This window comes from Barbus barbus (assembly GCF_936440315.1).
Source record: "Barbus barbus genome assembly, chromosome: 34".
Classification (NCBI taxonomy): Eukaryota; Metazoa; Chordata; class Actinopteri; order Cypriniformes; family Cyprinidae; genus Barbus; species Barbus barbus.
The window spans coordinates 24,052,199-24,070,022 of NC_136762.1; the positions used below are offsets into that span (position 1 = coordinate 24,052,199).

A 17,824-nucleotide genomic window follows, 5' to 3' on the forward strand; every position below is an offset into this window, starting at 1 on the left:
CATTTTGGTCACAAATGAGATAACAATACTGAGTGAATGCTCTCCTCACATTTTCATCAAGTACTTTCCCTTCAAATGCACTAAATCCCAGCCTCAACCCATTCAGAAGTACCAGTACTTAGAAACATATACATAGTAGCCAGAAAGAAATGGTCATTTTAAAGAAAAACGTCAAATGTTCATGGCTTTTGCATTGATGCCATGCTTTAGTTTTTTTGTAATTGTTGGCTTTTTACCAGTCAGACCACTGAGGGGTGACAGGACATAGATAGGACAATGGGATACAGTCATACAAGTCAGTCAAGACTGTGTGCCATGATATGCTTATGTTCCAAGAGTCAGTTCTTGGTGATTGATTCAAAATGTTGAGATAAAATGTAATTTGTATTTATTGATTTTTTTTTTTACAAAGACATTTGAAACTAAATACAGTGTAAAGAATATCTAAATTTCTGTGATTATTACATATATATTGTGGCAGTAACACTTATCAAAATGTTATTTATGACACAGTGCTCATTAACAGGGAAAGTTAGAAAATGTCTGGAGTGTTGCTATACCAAGAATCCAGCAAAGATCACCGCTAGAACACATCGGGGAAACCTGAAAGAGGTGAGAACGAACCCAAGGAAAATATTCTATAAACAATTGAGAAAAGTTGAACCTTTTAGCAAAAAGACAAAAAAAGGGGCACTGTAAACTAACACTAGAACTTCTTCCCAACTATGAAGAATGGTGGAAGGACCATCATGGTTTTTCTGCCTCAGGGCCTGGACACTTTGCAATCATCGAAGGAACAATTCATTCAAAAGTACATCAAGACATTTTGAAAGGAGAATTTCAGGACGGTAGTTCATGACTTCAAGTTGGGCAACACAACAAGACCGTGACCAAAAGTAAATCAAATAAAGGAAAAGTGTGTTTTTCTGTCCTGACCTTAAACCGATTGAGATGTGTCATAACTTAAAGACATGTGTGCCATCATAACAGCCCATAAATAGTGATAAACAGGGATGGTACAAAATTGGTCCAGAAAACCTTTTTTGGAGGCTTTGCTGTTAAAGGAGCATCTACAAATTATTGAATTCAAGGCACTTACTTTCTCCAGCCTGCACTGTGAATTATTACTCAATATTCAATGAGAATGTAGAAAAAAAATTCAGTTGTTGGTGTGTTATTAGTTTATAAATCTGACCAAATTTTATGGGGGGGGTCAATACAGAAATCCAGATATTTTCAAAGGGTTCACAAACTTATTCTTATTTATTAATGCACGGACATTTTTCTTTGACAAACAAAAATCAATAAATACATTTGTAACACTGACAAAAAATACAATTATGGTACAAGCAATAAATACACAATCTTCTGCTTTGCTTGAAATTACAACAATTTTTTTTTCAATTTGTTAGGAATGTTTACATGACAGCATTTACTAACTAAATGCAAATAAAACCTTTACATGTTTTAAACAAGAATTTGTAAACAATGAAAGCTAAAATAATTTTACTACAGACTTAAATCACTGAACGGAATGGTGAATGGCATTAAAAAAAATAGACCAATCAGTTTGGAACAGACTGTGATTTTTAGCAAGAGCATTGAAACAAACCTGTAAAAATTCAGTGACTGCTTATTCATGTTGATATAGCACTGTTAGATTAACTGACAGCATGTAAAATGATGGCCACAACCTTGTTGCAGACAACTAGCCAGCATGTGATTCCAACACCACCTGAGATGAAGCAACAAACACATTTTAAACTCCACGTAATTATATTTATTTCATCCAGACGGTTGGATTTTTTTATCAATTTATCCCACCATCCAAAAGTGGTCATCGAATATCACTGGTGACTTGAACATACCTGCAATTCCAGAAGGAAAGGCTACTAGTCTCTCCAGTGGAGCAATCCATTTACTGGGCACCACTGTGACCGGGTCTGCATAATACTTCAATATGAGCGAGATCATGAGGGCCGCCTAACAACAGACAGCAGAAAACAGAACAAAGTGCCATTAGGAGAGAAAATTCACAAATGATACATACATGAATCTTACATCAATCATATCGATACGCAAATTAAAAATGTTCTTCACCCACCTGAAGAATGTAAAATACAATATTTACAATCCATTTCATTTTTGCCTGCTGTGCAGTTCTTGATTTGACTGTAAAAAAAGAAAGACAGACAAAAAATATCACAAAAATTTCTGTCTAGTCATGGTTTCCTTAAAAAAAGCTTCTTCAAATCCAACCCTGGAGAATAGCTGCATTTCAATCCACCTATTTTTATGCGCATTTTGGAATATCGCATACATTTTTTTTTTTTTTAAACGCTGGATGGAAACATTTACCAAATAAATTCCTCCATGGGCATTGAAAAAGCCATGTGACTTTGTGCTATGAGACGGGATAACTTGACTAGCAGCGGACCAATCTCGTTGCACAGCATCTATATGTTGTTATGGTCGTTCTGAAAAGCCTGAGCAAAGTCTGTTGTCAAAGTATTTCTGTATAATTGTCTTACACGACTGCGTTTCCATACAGCTGGCATCCACCTCCGAAAGCAATGACCGACTGCATTTATTGTATTTCCTCTGCTCGCTCTGAGGTGCAAGTCATTTATATCATATGAAAATTATTCAGTGGCTTCTCCTCTATTCTTAGTGATATTTAGTGCCACGGTTTACGAGGAAGTGGCGATTTTGTTCTCTTTGCCTCGTTGGATGGAATTGGTGCTTTATTCGCATGTGTTTTATGCAATATTCCCTTCTGCGCATAAGTTTAATTTGCATCTTTGGATGGAAACATAGCTAGTGCCCTGCAGAGTTTAGTTCACCTAACTCTGTACCAGTCATTTTCTAGTAGCCCTGAAGAACCTCATTATCTTGCTCAGGTGTTTGATTAATGGTGGCGCTAAACTCTGCAGGGCAGTGACACTCCAGGGCCAGATCTGAGGAACCCTGCTTTAAAACAAACAATTTATTCCTGTCCCAATCCTGTTCCTGTAGAGCAGGGGTGCCCAATCCTGCTCCTGGCAATCGACTGTCCTGCAAAGTTCAGCTCCAACTCTAATCAAACACTAATTAAGGTATTCAGGAACGCTTGAAAACTAAAGGCAGGTGTGTTTGATTACAGTTGGAGCTGAACTATGCAGGACAGGTCTATTCTTTTAAATAGACTAGAAAATTATGTTGGCATTAGAGAAAGTGCACTGGCATGGTTCAAATCGTACTTATCTGACCGCCATCAATTCATGGCAGTAAATGAAGAGGTATTATACCAATCACAAGTGCAGTATGAGCCTCAAGGCGCAGTACTTGGCCCCTTACTTTTCACGCTTTACATGTTACCTTTGGGAGATATCATTAGGAAACATGCTGTTAGCTTTCACTGTTATGCTGATGATACCCAGCTCTATATTTCTTCACGACCTGATGAAACTTACCAATTTACAAAACTAACGGAATGTATAGTTGATATTAAAAACTGGATGACTAGCAATTTCTTACTGCTAAATTCTGAAAAAACAGCGGTGTTTATTGGACCAAAATTTTTTGCATGTAATAACCTAGATCACGGTCTAATACTTGACGGCTGCTCTGTAAATTCTTCGTCATCAGTTAGGAACCTAGGCGTACTTTTATACGACCTATGCTCTCAATGTCAAATGCAGAAACATTAATTAATGCGTTCATGACCTCGGGGCTAGATTATTGTAATGCTTTATTGGGTGGTTGCTCTGCACGTTTAATAAACAAACTCCAGCTGGTTCAAAATGCAGCAGCTAGAGTTCTTACTAGAACCAGGAAGTATGAACACATTAGCCCGGTTCTGTCAACACTGCACTGGCTCCCTATTAAACATTGTATACATTTAAAGATCTTGCTAATTACCTATAAGGCCCTGAATGGTTTGGTACCTCAGTATTTGAGTGAGCTCTTATCGCATTATAGTCCTTCACGTCCGCTGTGATCTTAAAACTCTGGCCATTTGATAATACCTAGAATATCAAAATCAACTGCAGGCAGGAGAACGTTTTCCTATTTAGCGCCCAAACTCTGGAACAATCTACCTAACACTGTTTGGGAAGCAGACAAACTGTCAATTTACTTTACTTTACTTACTTTAGTCATTTAGCAGACGCTTTTGTCCAAAGCGACTTACAAATAAGAAAAAGTAACTAAAACTAAAAAGTTACAACTCTATAAATACTATCTACCCACATATTTAAGAAAATAAAGAAATTAAATAAAATTGACACATGCATATAACAACATTTCAATAATAAACAAATCAATGAAAAAAAATTAAATAAAAAGCTACTACTATCCCTTGCCGGTGTCCCTGCCCGGTGGAGTCGCACGGTAGAGTCGATGGTCTTTACACTCTTTACTTTTTTACTTTTGTCATTTAGCAGATTTAAATCTAGATTAAAGACCCATCTCTTTAACCTGGTTTACACATAATATACTGTCGCATTTCTATAATTCAAATCCGTTAAAGGATTGTTAGGCTGCATTAATTAGGTCAACCGGAACCGGGAACACTTCCCAAAGAACCGATGTACTTGTTACATCGTTAGAAGAATGGCATCTACACTAATATTAGTCTGTTTCTTTCTTATTCCGAGGTCACTGTAGCCACCCAGATCCAGACTGTATCCAGATCAGATGGTGGATCAGCACCTAGAGATGACCTCTACAGCCAGGACCTCTCCTAGACGGCCATCGGGACAAGACCACAGGAACCAGATGAGTCCTTTGCACAATCTGATTCTGCTTTAGCCTAGATTTAAACTGCTGATTTTGTCTGGCCAGAGGAGAATGACACTATTTCGACAAACTATTTCCCCGTCTAAATACTCTAAAGCTCATATAAAGCCACCCAGCTTTATATCAAGCTGATGTAAAGCTGCTTTGACACAATTTGCATTGTTAAAAGCGCTATACAAATAATAGTGACTTGACTTGACAGAGCTGCCTTCCAGCAGATTTCAGTTCCAACAGAGCGGTCTGTTATTATCAAGCGCTCCTGAAGATATTCATCATCTGCTTCAGGTGTGTTTGATCAGGGCTGGAGCTGAACTTTGCAGAAAGGTAGCTATACAGGAACCAAGAGTGGACATGCCTGATGTACATGAATGAGATTAGAGATAATAAAGACAAGAGGATAATTTTCAGCTTTTCATAATTGAACGTGAACTTTCTTCTATTCCTTAGTGCACAAGAGAAGTATAATCTACATTTCAGGTACATTTTCATCCTTTTGGAAGTCAACAGTATGAACCACTCCATGTTTATTATAGGTAGATTCAACTGACATAACTCATGGATCAAAATCACTCTAGTTTTGCTCCAACCCTAATCAAGGTCTTCAGGATCACTAGAAACTTCCAAGCAGGTGTGAGTTGGAGCCAAACTCTGCAGAGCTGTGGCCCTCCAAGAATTGAGTTTGTGACCAATGCTCTAGGACAGGGATCCTCAAATCTGGCCCACTCCAGCCGAGTTTAGCTCTAACCCTAATCAAGCACACCTGAGCATGCTAATCAGAGTCTACAAGATCATTAGAAAATCACAGGTAGGCGAGTTTGATCAGGGTTGGAGCTAAACTCTGCAGCAGATTGGCCCTCCAGAGAAAGATTTGAGGAACCCTGCTCTAGGAGTTCTCAACTCTGGACCACGAGATCCATTTTCCTGCAGAGTTCAGCTCCAGTCCTAATCAAACACACCTGAACAAGTTAACCAAGATCTTTAGGCTCACTAAAAAGTTACAGGCAGGTGAGTTTGATCAAGGTTGGAGCTAAACTCTGCAGGAAAATGGATCTCGCTGGACAGAGATATCCCTGAGTATCCCTAAACTATACTATGGATGCCATAGCTAATATAAAACTCTTTAAGGCAATCCTGCTCCTGGCAATCGACTGTAAAAGGGGTGCCCAATCCTGTTCCTGGCGATCGACTGTCCTGCGAAGTTCAGCTCCAACTCTAATCAAACACACCTGAAGCAACTAATTAAGGTCTTCAGGATCGCTTGAAAATTAAAGGCAGGCGTGTTTGATTAGAGTTGGAGCTGAACTTCGCAGGACAGTCGATCCCCAGGAACAGGATTGCGCACCCCTGCTTTATGGGTTAGTTCACCCAAAAATGAAAATTGTCATCTTTTACTCACCCAAACCCATAAGACTTTTGTTCATCTTCAAAACACAAATGAAGATATTTTTAACGCAACCTGGGAGATTTCTGAAAATCCATCACACCAAAATGTCGATGCCTCAAAACATTCATACAGATACTGTAAAATAAATCCATATGAATTAGCGGTTTAATCTGAGTCGCTTTACATATGTTGAACTCATATTGTAAACAAACTCAAGTGTGCTTGTTTAACATGAGAACAAACCTCACTTGTTTCTCAGGTGTCATGCCAGCACTTTGAGCTTTGGGTTATACACACTTGGGCCTGGTTTCACAGACAGGGCTTAGACTAAACCAGGATTAGGCCATAGTTCAATTAGGACATTTAAGTCATTTTTATAAACGTGCCTTAGACAAAAACATTACTGGTGTGCATCTTGAGACAAAACAAAGGCACTGATATATTTTAAGATCAGTCAGTGCAAGTTTCTTTCAGTTGAAACAGCTCAGATTTACATTTTAGTCTGGGACTAGGCTTAAACCTTGTCTGTGAAACCGGGGGTTGATGTTTTAGAGTGAAGTGTGCCACTGTGTTCTTTCACATGAGCAGGTCATTATCTGCCAGTGCTTGCAGTAAACCAATTCCATCTCTACAACTGTAAAAAAACTCAGCAGAGCAGTTGTAATGTCAAAAAATATGACACTTCTATATTAATTACTTCAAAACATTACAAATTTTTACATTTGAATATTGCAATAGTAATATTTAGTTTAATTGTTATATTTTAACAACAATAATAGTGCAGCCCTACAAACAAGCACAGCAAACCTAGAATTTTTTGAATCGCATTTAAAAAAACAAAAAAAAAATCAATAATAAAAAGATTAGATTTTTTTTCGTCATAAATCATGCAGCTCCAGTATAAAAGTGATCATGTCTCTTCAGAAGACTAACGATTATCTTTTGTTTGAATTCTTATGTACAACAGCTATTTATTCTCCATTTGCTTTTGTGTTTTTCCATAGCATACCCATCCAAACAAAGCGCTTCAGTTTGGATCCAGCCTCAGAAACTTTAATTTTACGTGATGCTGCCTTGAAACGGTATGTATCGTGAAAAGTGCTATACAAATAAATGTGAAGTGGATGAATTGAAACCACTCGATTATAGAGATGTATTATTTTTACAATTTTAACGCATGGACAAATCTCTCAGGTTTAAAGTATCTTCCTTTGTGTTTATAAAAGATGAACCAAAATCTTGTGTATTTGGAACGACATGAGGGTGAGTAAATGACTGAATTTTAATTTTTGGGTGAACTATCCCTTTAACAAGTTATATCTATGCTATTCTCCAATAACATGAAGGACAGCAACAGGCAGCAGCCAAGCTATTTGTCTTCATGAATGCTGAAGCCGTTATCTGAAACCCACCTGCCATTTTCCACACATGGCCTGAGACTTTGCATTCTCCAGTGTAAAGTGAAGAAACTTTTGGTTTCTCAGTTCTTCTCGCCCCACTATAAAGTGGACAAAAGCTATTTATATGCTTCCAGTGAGGTGTGCTGGTGACTGTAATATCTTAATACTTGCCCATTGCTTCTCGTTTTCATCAGAGCTATATTACACATGTTGTTTGCTATACAATATGGCTGTTTTGTGGGCTTCTTTCTATATTGTGCTGTCACTTCATCTGCAATATTGCTGCACATACCCCTATAAGAAAAGCACAAATTCATTTTTACCAAGTGTCTTCAGTTGATCGGTCATCTTGTTGATCCTGCGTTCCAGTCTAGCGTATCTGGCAAACTCGTCCATCATATTGACGGTGGACAGCTCCATCTTCATGTTTTGGATCTCCGTCCTCATCTCCATCTCCTGATCAGCATCCTTCTGGAAGATCTTTGACAGCTATGAGAAAAAACACACAAGATCTTAATGCACAGCTGCTCATTCATTTTACTCAAAGCTTTTACACTGACTACTACCAAAAAAGAGAATCAAAGGGTGATGTTAAAGAAGGCAAAACATTACTTTTGTCAAATAAAGTTTGGGTTGCAAGTGCACACTTTTCTCCAATGTATCCATTAGTAAGCATACTCTGAATGCCATCATTACAACTTATAACTAATCAGACATTAGCAAGTTTTGCAGAAGGGGCTATGATATAAGATGGTGCAAGTATGTTGGAGTACCACGTATTAATAATATATTAATAAATAATCATTCAGTACCATGGTAATGTCATCTGATACCATGAAAGAAGTGCAGTGTTTTTTGTTGGTTTATCAAAATATTCCCAGCCCACATTGACTGTTCGCTAGTTGTGTTTCTGAATGAATCTGGCTTAGTTTACACTAGACATGGTGGTAGTTAAACCGAGCAGCTCTGGTTTGCTGTGACTGCGAGAAGCTCCTGTAGGGGAGGCAGACATGCTTTCGCTGAACATTTATGGCATTATGTACGTTTGAAATGATATCTGTGTGTGCTTAAGCGTCCCTAAAACTCTTTTGAATCAGTACTTACAAATGAAGAAATAGACGGCAGCCATGTTTTGACGAGGTTGCACAGAAACACAGAGCTTAGTACAAGAAACCAGTTAAACCCGGCAGCCATCTTCTTTTGATCAGCCTGACCCTCCCCCAATAATACAAACACACTTTCCAACCGGTTCCTCGCCTTAAATGTTTAAAGTTTACTTATATTATCTAAAATAACACCGTGACAGTCAAATATCCGAAAAGGAAATGTTTATAAGACATCGAGTTTGTTAAGCGGCGTGTTTTTTTTAAATACATTCAAATAATCTGAATATATAACCAATGCGAATAACACTAAATATATATTTGCATGTTTACAGGAACAACAAATGCAGAAAGTGGCGCCTAAAGTACATCCAAGCAAATCTGTGATTGACATCTCAGCTTATCCACTCAGGTACTTTGCTTTGGTTTGAAATGTGGTTGCCAAGACGTTTCAGCCAATCACCGCTAAGAAGGGGCGGGGCGTAGATCGCATCACGTTAGTGCTATAATGAAAAGAATATAGAAAGGGGAGATCCAATCCGGTTTCAGCTAGTTTCTGTTCCGATTGAACATTAATGCTTGCTTCAGTGTGTCCTAGACCTGGTTTTTACACTTTACTTATCAGTGCGTAAGCTATTTTAATTTATTGCCTTTTTTGTCGTGAAAGCATACAAGCTTTAAGCAGCCATGCCTAAAAGGAGCAAAGTAAGTAGAAAAATTGTCTATTTTATTCTCTTTTATAGCATGGTTTTAATAGCATGCAGTAATTAAGTGTGCACGTCTCTAGGACGCTTTATGTGAAGTTATGAGTGTTGACTGCATGTTAATCCGTAATCTAGGGCATGTGATAGATGGCGCCTTTTTACTTGGAGCTGTGCGATATTCTGTTGACTGGATAACGTTATATTAAAAACACACGACACTAAGCGCTTTCTCGACGCTACTCGCATTAAACCCGTGTATATCACAGTAATGATCACACAAAGGGGTGTAACCTCGTTTAGTCGTGTTATTCCTCATGGAGAAGAAGCTTGTCCTGCGAATGTTTTGCTTTTAACCATATACATGCGAATCTGTCGAAGTTGTAAGTTTAAAGCCATTGTGGTTTTTTAACTGTAAATACATGTGTAACGTTACTCCTCGAGCAGGACACACACACTATATAGTCTCCAGTGTCATGGCTGCCCTGCACTAAACACATCCGAAGCCTTATATCCGACTCCGTGTGTGCTTTATAATCATATTTTCATTATTCGGGCTTTTCCTGCGTATCCCGCCTTAATTCTTCACTTGACCTTTGAAACAGACTTTGTAGAGTGGCTTTAAGAAAGTTTTCGCCGACTTTATTCGCATATTTTTTGGATTAAAGGTATTAGCCTCCCGTTTTCAACTTTCTGTTTTAATTTCGACGCAAACCTAGTTTGTTAACGTTGCATAAAATGTGTCGATGTTTATTGTATTTTCTCGTCGAAAGTGAATGAATTGTGTCTGTGGGGCGGAGCTACTGTTCCCCTCCTCCATGTGAACTACTTAGGGACCAGCGACAATATGTTAGATAATGTAAATAATTGCACTATAGTTTGTTTATCCCAGTTTGCTTTTTATTTCGCGACAAAATTAACTTGCAATAGGAATTGAGTTGCATGTATAACGGGACCCCTCCCCCATGTTCGCTTTTAGATTACATAATTGCCCCTAACTTGGAGGGGGTGTAGGGGTACAACACCTCCCCCCTCACACATGATCTATGTACACATACTAACAGCTTCTGTTTCCTACAGGCTAACAATGACACTGAAGCAGCTGGGGTAAGTTTGACTCGATTGTTATCACACAATACGTTTTTGCATGTAATTGTGATACTTAATGCTTGTTTTGTTGCCTTCCCATCTTCTCCTCATCAAATAAACAAACAGCCCAAGAGACGGTCTGAGAGACTTCAAGGTGTAAGTTGGCTTTGTCAGTCCCTCTGAAGTCATATGCACACCATTACCTTTTAGTGACACACACAGCTTACGCTGAATTCTGTTTTACAGAAACCCGAAACGCCAAAGTCTGAGCCCAAGCCCAAAGTGAAGGTAAATCGGTTATCAATATAACATGTACTATTATTAATAAATGTTATCAGAAGTAGCTTAACCATGCATTTATCTCAAACGTCTAACAGAAGGCACCTGCAAAGGGCAAGAAGGCTAAGGAAGTAGAAAAGGCCAAACCAGAGGAGAAGAAAGAGGACGCAAAGTCTGAGTCTGAGGATGAAGCTCCTGCGGAGAACGGAGAGACCGCAGCTGAGGTAGCAAGTCATTTTATAATTATGTTCAGATAATGAATCTAACCAGGTCTTACTTATTTGGCCCCGTATCTCATTGTAGTCCAGAGTGCTAGGAAAATAAATGTCAGTTAGGGATGCATCTGTGGTTGAAAACCTTTATTTATTGGTTTTGTTTGGTTACAGGGAGACAATGGAGAAGCAGGAGGCGAGGAGGAAAAGGCTGACCAGAAAGAGGGAGCTGCTAAATAACATTAAAACATTTCACCATACCTCTTTTCTTGTACAATACAGAGGAATATTTTTATTGACTATTTTCTAAAAAGCAGGTTTTTTAGTAGTTCAATATTAGAAGCTCATTTTATAGACCACGATCAAGAGAAAAGCCTTAGAAGAGGGATTCCTTTTTTTTCCCACTCCAGTTTTTCCTGAAGAAGAATTGCAGTCATGAAACAGCTAATGACTTCCTCTTATTATTATTATTATTATTATTATTTGATTATTTTTTTCTGACTCTTTTGTTTTTAAAAAGGGAGGGGAGTGGAACAGGTTGTGGCAGATAATGTAATGTGATCATGCCATTTTAACATTTTAATTGAAACTGGGAGAGTTTGCCTGAGACACTACCATTCCATAGGCAATATGAGGGACGCCTGTATGTAGCCTCTATTGTATGGGAAGGGGCTTCTGTAAGAATGCTTTTTTTACTTTTTCTGGGGGGTTGGGATTGATTGTAAGCTGTATTCTATGAATTGAAACCTCTTTATTCGAACTGTTTTATGAATCAACAGCTTTGATTTAATGATCCTGCTCACTAGTACTGGAACACTCATCGGATGTGTGATTTACATTGACTTTTGTTTTTGTGTGGTGATAGCATTGCAATAACATTGTTGTATAGCTGCTGTGAAAAGGTTTTCATAATTTCTATATGCAGTATGTGATGGTACTTTTAAGAGGACGAAAAATGGAATTGTGTGTGTTAGCAAAGCTAATAACAGCTGTGTTACAGTGTTAAACATGCAGGTCGTAGCTGATGTTATACGAAGATTACTGTAATTTCATTTATGTGAACATGCCAGCAGTAGCTATATCACTCAAGGTTTTAGGTTAAAAGTACACATGTACAGTTTCTTTTTTTTATTTCCATTTTTTATGTAGCTGTATCTGTAATGAATGGTATGACATACCAATAAAATGGTTGTAATTCCACCTTCATATTTTGCCGTTCTGTTTTCCTTTCTATGATTAAAAGAACAGTAGATAAGATATAAAATTCCAAGTGAAAGCGATAGCTAGAAAATTCATGCTGATATGTGAAGTCCATTAATTAAAATCATAATGTGCTTGACAATGTGTGTGTGTGTCATTCAAGTTTGGGATCAGTAAGATTTTTAAAGAAGCTTCTTGCTGATCAAGGCAGCATTTATTTGAACAAAAAAGGAAAATTTAAAATAATGGTTTTCTATATTAATATAATTAAAAATCTAGTGTATTCCTGTAATGCAAAGCTGAATCAGCCATGACTCCAGCCTTCAGTGTCACATGATCCTTTGGAAATCATTCTAATATACTGATTTATTATCAATGTTGGAAACCGCTTGATACATTTTCAGGATTCTTTGAAAAATAAAAAGTTATAAAGAACAGCATTTATTTGAAACAGAAATCCTGTTTAACTACACACTACAGTTCAAACGTTTAAATATGCTTTTATTCAGCAAGGATGTGTCAAATCGATAAAAAAGTGATAGTAAAGACTAATTCTCTAGGGCCCGGTTTCACAGACAGGGCTTAGACTAAACCAGGATTACACCATAGTTCAATTAAGACATTTAAGTAATTTTTATAAACATCCCTTAGAAAAAAACATTACTTGTGTGCATCTTGAGACAAAACAGAAACACTGATATATTTAAAGATCAGTCAGTGCAAGTTTCTTTTAGTTGAAACAGCTCAGACTTAGATTTTAGTCTAGGACTAGTCTTAAACCTTGTCTGTGAAACTGGGGGTATGAGAATTACCAGAAGGATTTGGAATTCATTTGTATGGTTTGTGAACTTCATCAAAGTTTCTCTAATAATGTTTTCTGTTAGAAGAAGATTGAACATTCAGGCAATCTAAATGGGTTTTAGGGTCTACATTTTTGGAAGCTTTTATTTTAGTGTCCTAATGGTCAGGCTAAACAATTGTGATCATAAGTCATAAACACTTCAATGGTGTTGTAATCATCATATGACCATTTCTTGGGACTATAGTTGTCAACACTGCACATTATGTACTTAGATCTTATTGGCCTGGTTTCACAGACAGGGTTTAGCCTAAACCAGGATTAGGTCATAGTTCAATTAAGACATTTTAATAAACATCCCTTAGAAAAAAACATTGCTGGTGTGCATCTCGAGACAACACAAAGGCACTGATATATTTTAAGTGTCTGGATTCTTTTTGGGGCCACTGTAACTGCTTCAGCATTTAAAGAGGAAAATATGACAGTTTCATTCACAAGTCAATTTACAGAATTGTGTTTTTATCCCAGGATTTGTGCTGTCGGTCAGTGGACATATTTGTGTAAATCCAGTCAGTTTAGCATAATACACCTCACGAAATCCCACATGCGTGTGATAATAAGTAGTAGTGGCGAATATTAGTTGTTTAGATGTCTTTAAATATTCAGACTGTCTCGTTCTCAGACTGTTTTATAGACAAAAGATGAGCTTCTACTGTCGCCATTCGGTGTGACGTCACGAAGCAGCCGTTCGAACAGAACGCGTTTTTTATTGTTATTCGAGGAACGCTTCACATGGAACACCGCGAGAAGCGTTCGATTTACATCGAAGACTCGAACGATTCATGTTTAGGCTTTTAAATCTCCGCGTGACTTCTGTTTTGCTGAAGAAGACGAGGAGTTGTACCCCCCTCCCCCTGTTTCCGGTGCTCAGGCGGAAGTAGCTGTGAGCTCAGGCCTCATACTTCCAATGGCGACCGAAAACTGGCCGAACAGAAAGCGGGAGCAATCGTGGAGGGGCACGAAGCGTTCAATCGACATTAAATAATTATATAATTTACCAACTACACATAAAGTTCGACTCCAAACACCGTATTCTTTGAGCTATGGCCGACACTGCAGCCAGAAATGGGAGTATTTCGCCCCTTGAATCAGGTAAGACTCAAAAAGTAACATTAGTCAATATTATTAAGAGGTACTTTTCTAATCCCGTCATGTTTAATGAAATCCTATCGGATGTGGTGGTGTCTCCTCGCAGAGTTATATTACTTGATCTCGCGGTATTTGAGCACGGGGCCGTGTCGGAAAGCGGCGGAGGTGAGTTTATTCATCGAGACTTTAATAAGAGTATTGTGTTTAAATGCTGCGGGCACTGAAACAGAGACCTTTCTCATCTGTTGCAGGCTCTTGTGTGTGAGCTGGAGGAAAATCAGGTGTGTTGCTCGATTTCTTCGTCTTTATGTCCTTCAGGGTGTATGGGTCCCTCTTGGATTGAAACATGGGTTTGGCAGAAGACTACTTCGCATTATCGCTTGTCTTGAACTTCTTTACATTTTCCGTTATTGTTTTTATTAACTTGGCGTCCGTCGATTTCCTTTCGACCTCATTAACCCGGCTTATTTTGTTTGTTTGATAGCTCCTTCCACGACGGCTGGATTGGGAAGGAGCTGAACACCCGCGATCTTATGAAGATTTGGTAAGTGTTTTGATTTTGTTTCTGGAGCATGTTTAATTCTCACACGTGTTCATTTTGTGACCGATTTAAGATCGGCTTCAAATGACAGGCATCTGATTTTGTTCCCTTTTCGATTGGTTAAATTAGCGTAATATATTTGATCAGTTAGTTTTGTACGGCGTTATTATTATGAGCAGTTCTTTGGGGGGGGCTCTGTGTTTTGACTGCTTCCCCAGTATTTAGTGCTGTATTGCAGTTAGGGTGTGGCCTCGTCGGGTTGTGGCTACGTCAGGATGTTGAACCGTCCAATCAGATTTCAGGACTCGCCGTCGGCTTTTTATTTTGCATGTGACCTGCGCTCTGATTGGCCGATAAAGGGACTCTATTTACATAAACTCCTTGCCCTCAGCCACATGAGACAGGCTTTTATTTATGTTTTCCTGAAGGGTCGCGACCGCGGTCGGTTATCTTATGGGTGTAAATATTCCCGATTTAACAAGACAACTACTTAAAGTCTGCATTTAGTTGTCTGCTTTTAGAGAAAGCTAGACATCAGATACAGCAAAATGGTATTACTTGGGCATGCAGTGAAATACGTTATTACTTAATAGCAAGGCAAGGTAGATCACTTATTTATGAACCATGTCTTATACACAGCTGTCATGTTAGAATAAAAAAGGGACCTGTCCAAACTGTTGCTATAAAATTAGAAGCACACAATTCCCTAGATTATTTTATACATTATACATGATCTGAAAGCCGAATAAATGATATTTCCATTGATGTATGGTTTGTTGGGATCGGACAATATTTGGCTGAGATGCAACTATTTGAAAATCTGAGGGTGCAAAAAAATCCAAATATTGAGAAAATTGCTTTTAAAGTTGTCCAAATCAAGTTCATAGCAATGCATATTACCAATCAAAAATTAAGTTTTGGTATATTTAAAGTGGGAAATTCACTAAATATCTTCATGGAGCATGGTCTTTATTTAATATCCTAATGATTTTTGGCATAAAAGAAAAATCTATAATTTTGACCCGTACAATGTGATTTTGGCTATTGCTACAAATATACCCCAGCGGCTTCAGACTGGTTTTGTGCTCCAGGGTCACACATTCTTAAATCTGAAGATTTGTACTCATGTATATTACTAAATTAGTCAAACCTGTTCGTTAGAAAGGAGTGTCTTTTGGCAATTTAGTGTACATACAGATTTATTCACTTATTTTTAGTATTTATTAATTTTTTTTTAATTTTGGTAATTCACAACATAACGAAAGTAAAGGATCCTTAATTCTTTGTTAGGTCGCTGCCAACAGACATATTGCACCAGACCACTTGTTGCAGATATGCAAGCAGATTGGTCCGATTCTGGACCGAGGGGCTCCGTCTGGTGTGCCAGGAGTCCACTCTCTACTCGGGGCCGGGAAACACTCTTTACTGCGGACGTCTAAAGGTGAGAGAAGGCTGGAGCTTTCAACCCCTTCTGCCTTGGTGTGTTTGTCAGCTGTCAACTTTGTCATTTACTCCAGGTGCAAATGGCACTTCTAGTACATGTGCATTTACTGAATGAGCACTGTGCTCATTCATTAAATAATAATATATTATAAAATAATGTGAATAAAGCACTTTGAATTACCATTGTGTATGAAATGTGCTAAATACAGTACATAAACTTTGCCTTGCCTACTGTCTGCCTTCTCTCAACATCTCTAGACTGCGGCAATAGCAGATGGAAAGCCTCCACGTTCGCGGCCCTTCATAGAGGGAGACCACCTGAGAGGCCTTTGAGCTGCAGGGATGCCAATATTGGTAAATGCCTTCAGTTTGCTGTGTCAGGGCTCAACGATGAGGATTTTTAGTTGTTTTTTTTTTTTGTTTTTTCTGAATGTTACAATTTGTAACATTCAGTAGTCTGATCGTTTACACTTCAAACCTAACTTCTCTAGTGTTTAACAACTATTTTAGAACATGATGGTTGTCATAAGCTTTCAATTCTTGAACAGTCTAATAAGAAAATAAGCAATAAAAACACTAGTTAAAAATTAGTAGTATTAATATTATGCGAGGATCAGTTGTCAGAGGGACTGGCAAGGAAGTGGGAAAGAAACGGCATGACTTTCCTCTCACTCTGGCTCCTAGCCATTCCTGATCCCTGTTGAATGTATTTTGACTTCTGTCCTGGCAAACAGAGAAATGAAATGTTGAGTGATCTGAGTGGATTTCCTCTCTGTGTTTGTAGCGGAGGTGTGCCGAGGCAGAGAGCTCACAGGAGCTCAGCGCTTCAGCTCTATCAACCCTGTCAGCAATTATCAGCACATGAAGATGCACAGGAGGATCCTGGGACATCTCTCTGCCGTGTACTGTATAGCCTTTGATCGAACAGGTTCCAGGATTTTTACGGTGAGCATCAGTAGTCTTTTGGAGTGCCTTCAGACTCGGCTCTTTGTCCGTCTAACCCTTGACCCTGTTCATTTCCTGACCCTCAGGGTTCCGACGATGCCTTGGTGAAGATCTGGTCCTCTTTTGACGGAAGGCTTCACTCTACTCTCAGAGGACATTATGCTGAGATATCAGATCTAGCGGTGAACTTTGAGAATACCCTTATTGCTGCCGGGAGCTGCGACAAAACCATTCGAGTCTGGTGCCTTCGTACTTGTGCCCCAGTGGCGGTCCTGCTGGGCCACAGTGGATCTATTACCTCTTTACAGGTAAGAGTGCTGTATGTCTATAGTGTTTGTATTAACGCTAAATCAATGTAGGAGCTTGGCAAGTGAATTTACCAGCTTTATAAATCTTACTGACCATGAAATAGTATTTGTAATTTTTTTTTTTATAAAAAAAAATATATAATTAATATAGTTTTTGACAAATAAACATAAGACATGCGTAATGTTACAATATTTTTCTTCTTGGGGGGGGGGGGGGGGTGACTTTCCACAAAAATATCATCAAGCAGCAAAAACTGTTTTCAACATTTAATTATATAAAAAAATGTATTCTTTATAATTGAACACCAATTGTTAATGTTATCGTCTACTGACAATTTACTCGCCTACGCCAGTTGTTAAGATTTTTCAAACAATCTGCTAGGGGTGTAACGGTACACAAACATGACGGTTTGGTACTTACCTCGGTTTTGACGTCACGCTTCGGTATGTTTTCGGTACAGCAGGAGGAAAAAATACTAAACACTTTTTTTT

The 17,824-nt window shown here is 38.3% G+C and overlaps 3 protein-coding genes across 3 annotated transcripts in view; 2 read left to right on the plus strand and 1 right to left on the minus strand.

The window, feature by feature from the left end:
* Window positions 1-366: 366 nt before the first annotated feature.
* Window positions 367-9,055, minus strand: LOC306854461 (guided entry of tail-anchored proteins factor 1). The gene is made up of 5 exons (XM_079392488.1): window positions 8,668-9,055; window positions 7,887-8,052; window positions 2,105-2,172; window positions 1,869-1,983; window positions 367-1,735 (listed from the first exon to the last, which is right to left on the minus strand). Exons 1-5 carry the CDS (start codon window positions 8,755-8,757, stop codon window positions 1,662-1,664), a joined length of 513 nt encoding a protein of 170 aa, XP_079248614.1. The 5' UTR covers window positions 8,758-9,055; the 3' UTR covers window positions 367-1,661.
* A 100-nt stretch (window positions 9,056-9,155) lies between these two features.
* LOC306854096 (uncharacterized protein) lies at window positions 9,156-12,287 on the plus strand. The gene is made up of 6 exons (XM_079391913.1): window positions 9,156-9,371; window positions 10,448-10,474; window positions 10,583-10,612; window positions 10,703-10,744; window positions 10,834-10,959; window positions 11,122-12,287. Exons 1-6 carry the CDS (start codon window positions 9,354-9,356, stop codon window positions 11,185-11,187), a joined length of 309 nt encoding a protein of 102 aa, XP_079248039.1. The 5' UTR covers window positions 9,156-9,353; the 3' UTR covers window positions 11,188-12,287.
* A 1,588-nt stretch (window positions 12,288-13,875) lies between these two features.
* Window positions 13,876-17,824, plus strand: part of LOC306854097 (bromodomain and WD repeat-containing protein 3-like) — a 32,886-nt gene continuing 28,937 nt past the window's right edge. Inside the window, exons 1-8 of the mRNA XM_079391914.1 lie at window positions 13,876-14,098; window positions 14,202-14,260; window positions 14,347-14,376; window positions 14,580-14,639; window positions 15,927-16,077; window positions 16,338-16,433; window positions 16,864-17,024; window positions 17,111-17,332. Coding sequence (XP_079248040.1) covers window positions 14,050-14,098; window positions 14,202-14,260; window positions 14,347-14,376; window positions 14,580-14,639; window positions 15,927-16,077; window positions 16,338-16,433; window positions 16,864-17,024; window positions 17,111-17,332 — 828 coding nt within the window. The 5' untranslated portion in view covers window positions 13,876-14,049. The remainder of the gene's footprint in view (window positions 14,099-14,201; window positions 14,261-14,346; window positions 14,377-14,579; window positions 14,640-15,926; window positions 16,078-16,337; window positions 16,434-16,863; window positions 17,025-17,110; window positions 17,333-17,824) is intronic.

Bases quoted from the DNA above. Each gene is read 5' to 3' on its own strand.
- LOC306854461 (XM_079392488.1), bottom strand. From the start codon at position 8,757: ATGGCTGCCGGGTTTAACTGGTTTCTTGTACTAAGCTCTGTGTTTCTG. The intron at 8,053-8,667 runs GTAAGTACTGAT...TTTTTCTCATAG, and splicing joins TGCCGTCTATTTCTTCATTT to CTGTCAAAGATCTTCCAGAA. The intron at 2,173-7,886 runs GTAAAAATGAAT...CTTTTTTTACAG, and splicing joins CGATCAACTGAAGACACTTG to TCAAATCAAGAACTGCACAG.
- LOC306854096 (XM_079391913.1), top strand. The intron at 10,475-10,582 runs GTAAGTTTGACT...ATAAACAAACAG, and splicing joins ATGACACTGAAGCAGCTGGG to CCCAAGAGACGGTCTGAGAG. The intron at 10,960-11,121 runs GTAGCAAGTCAT...GTTTGGTTACAG, and splicing joins ACGGAGAGACCGCAGCTGAG to GGAGACAATGGAGAAGCAGG.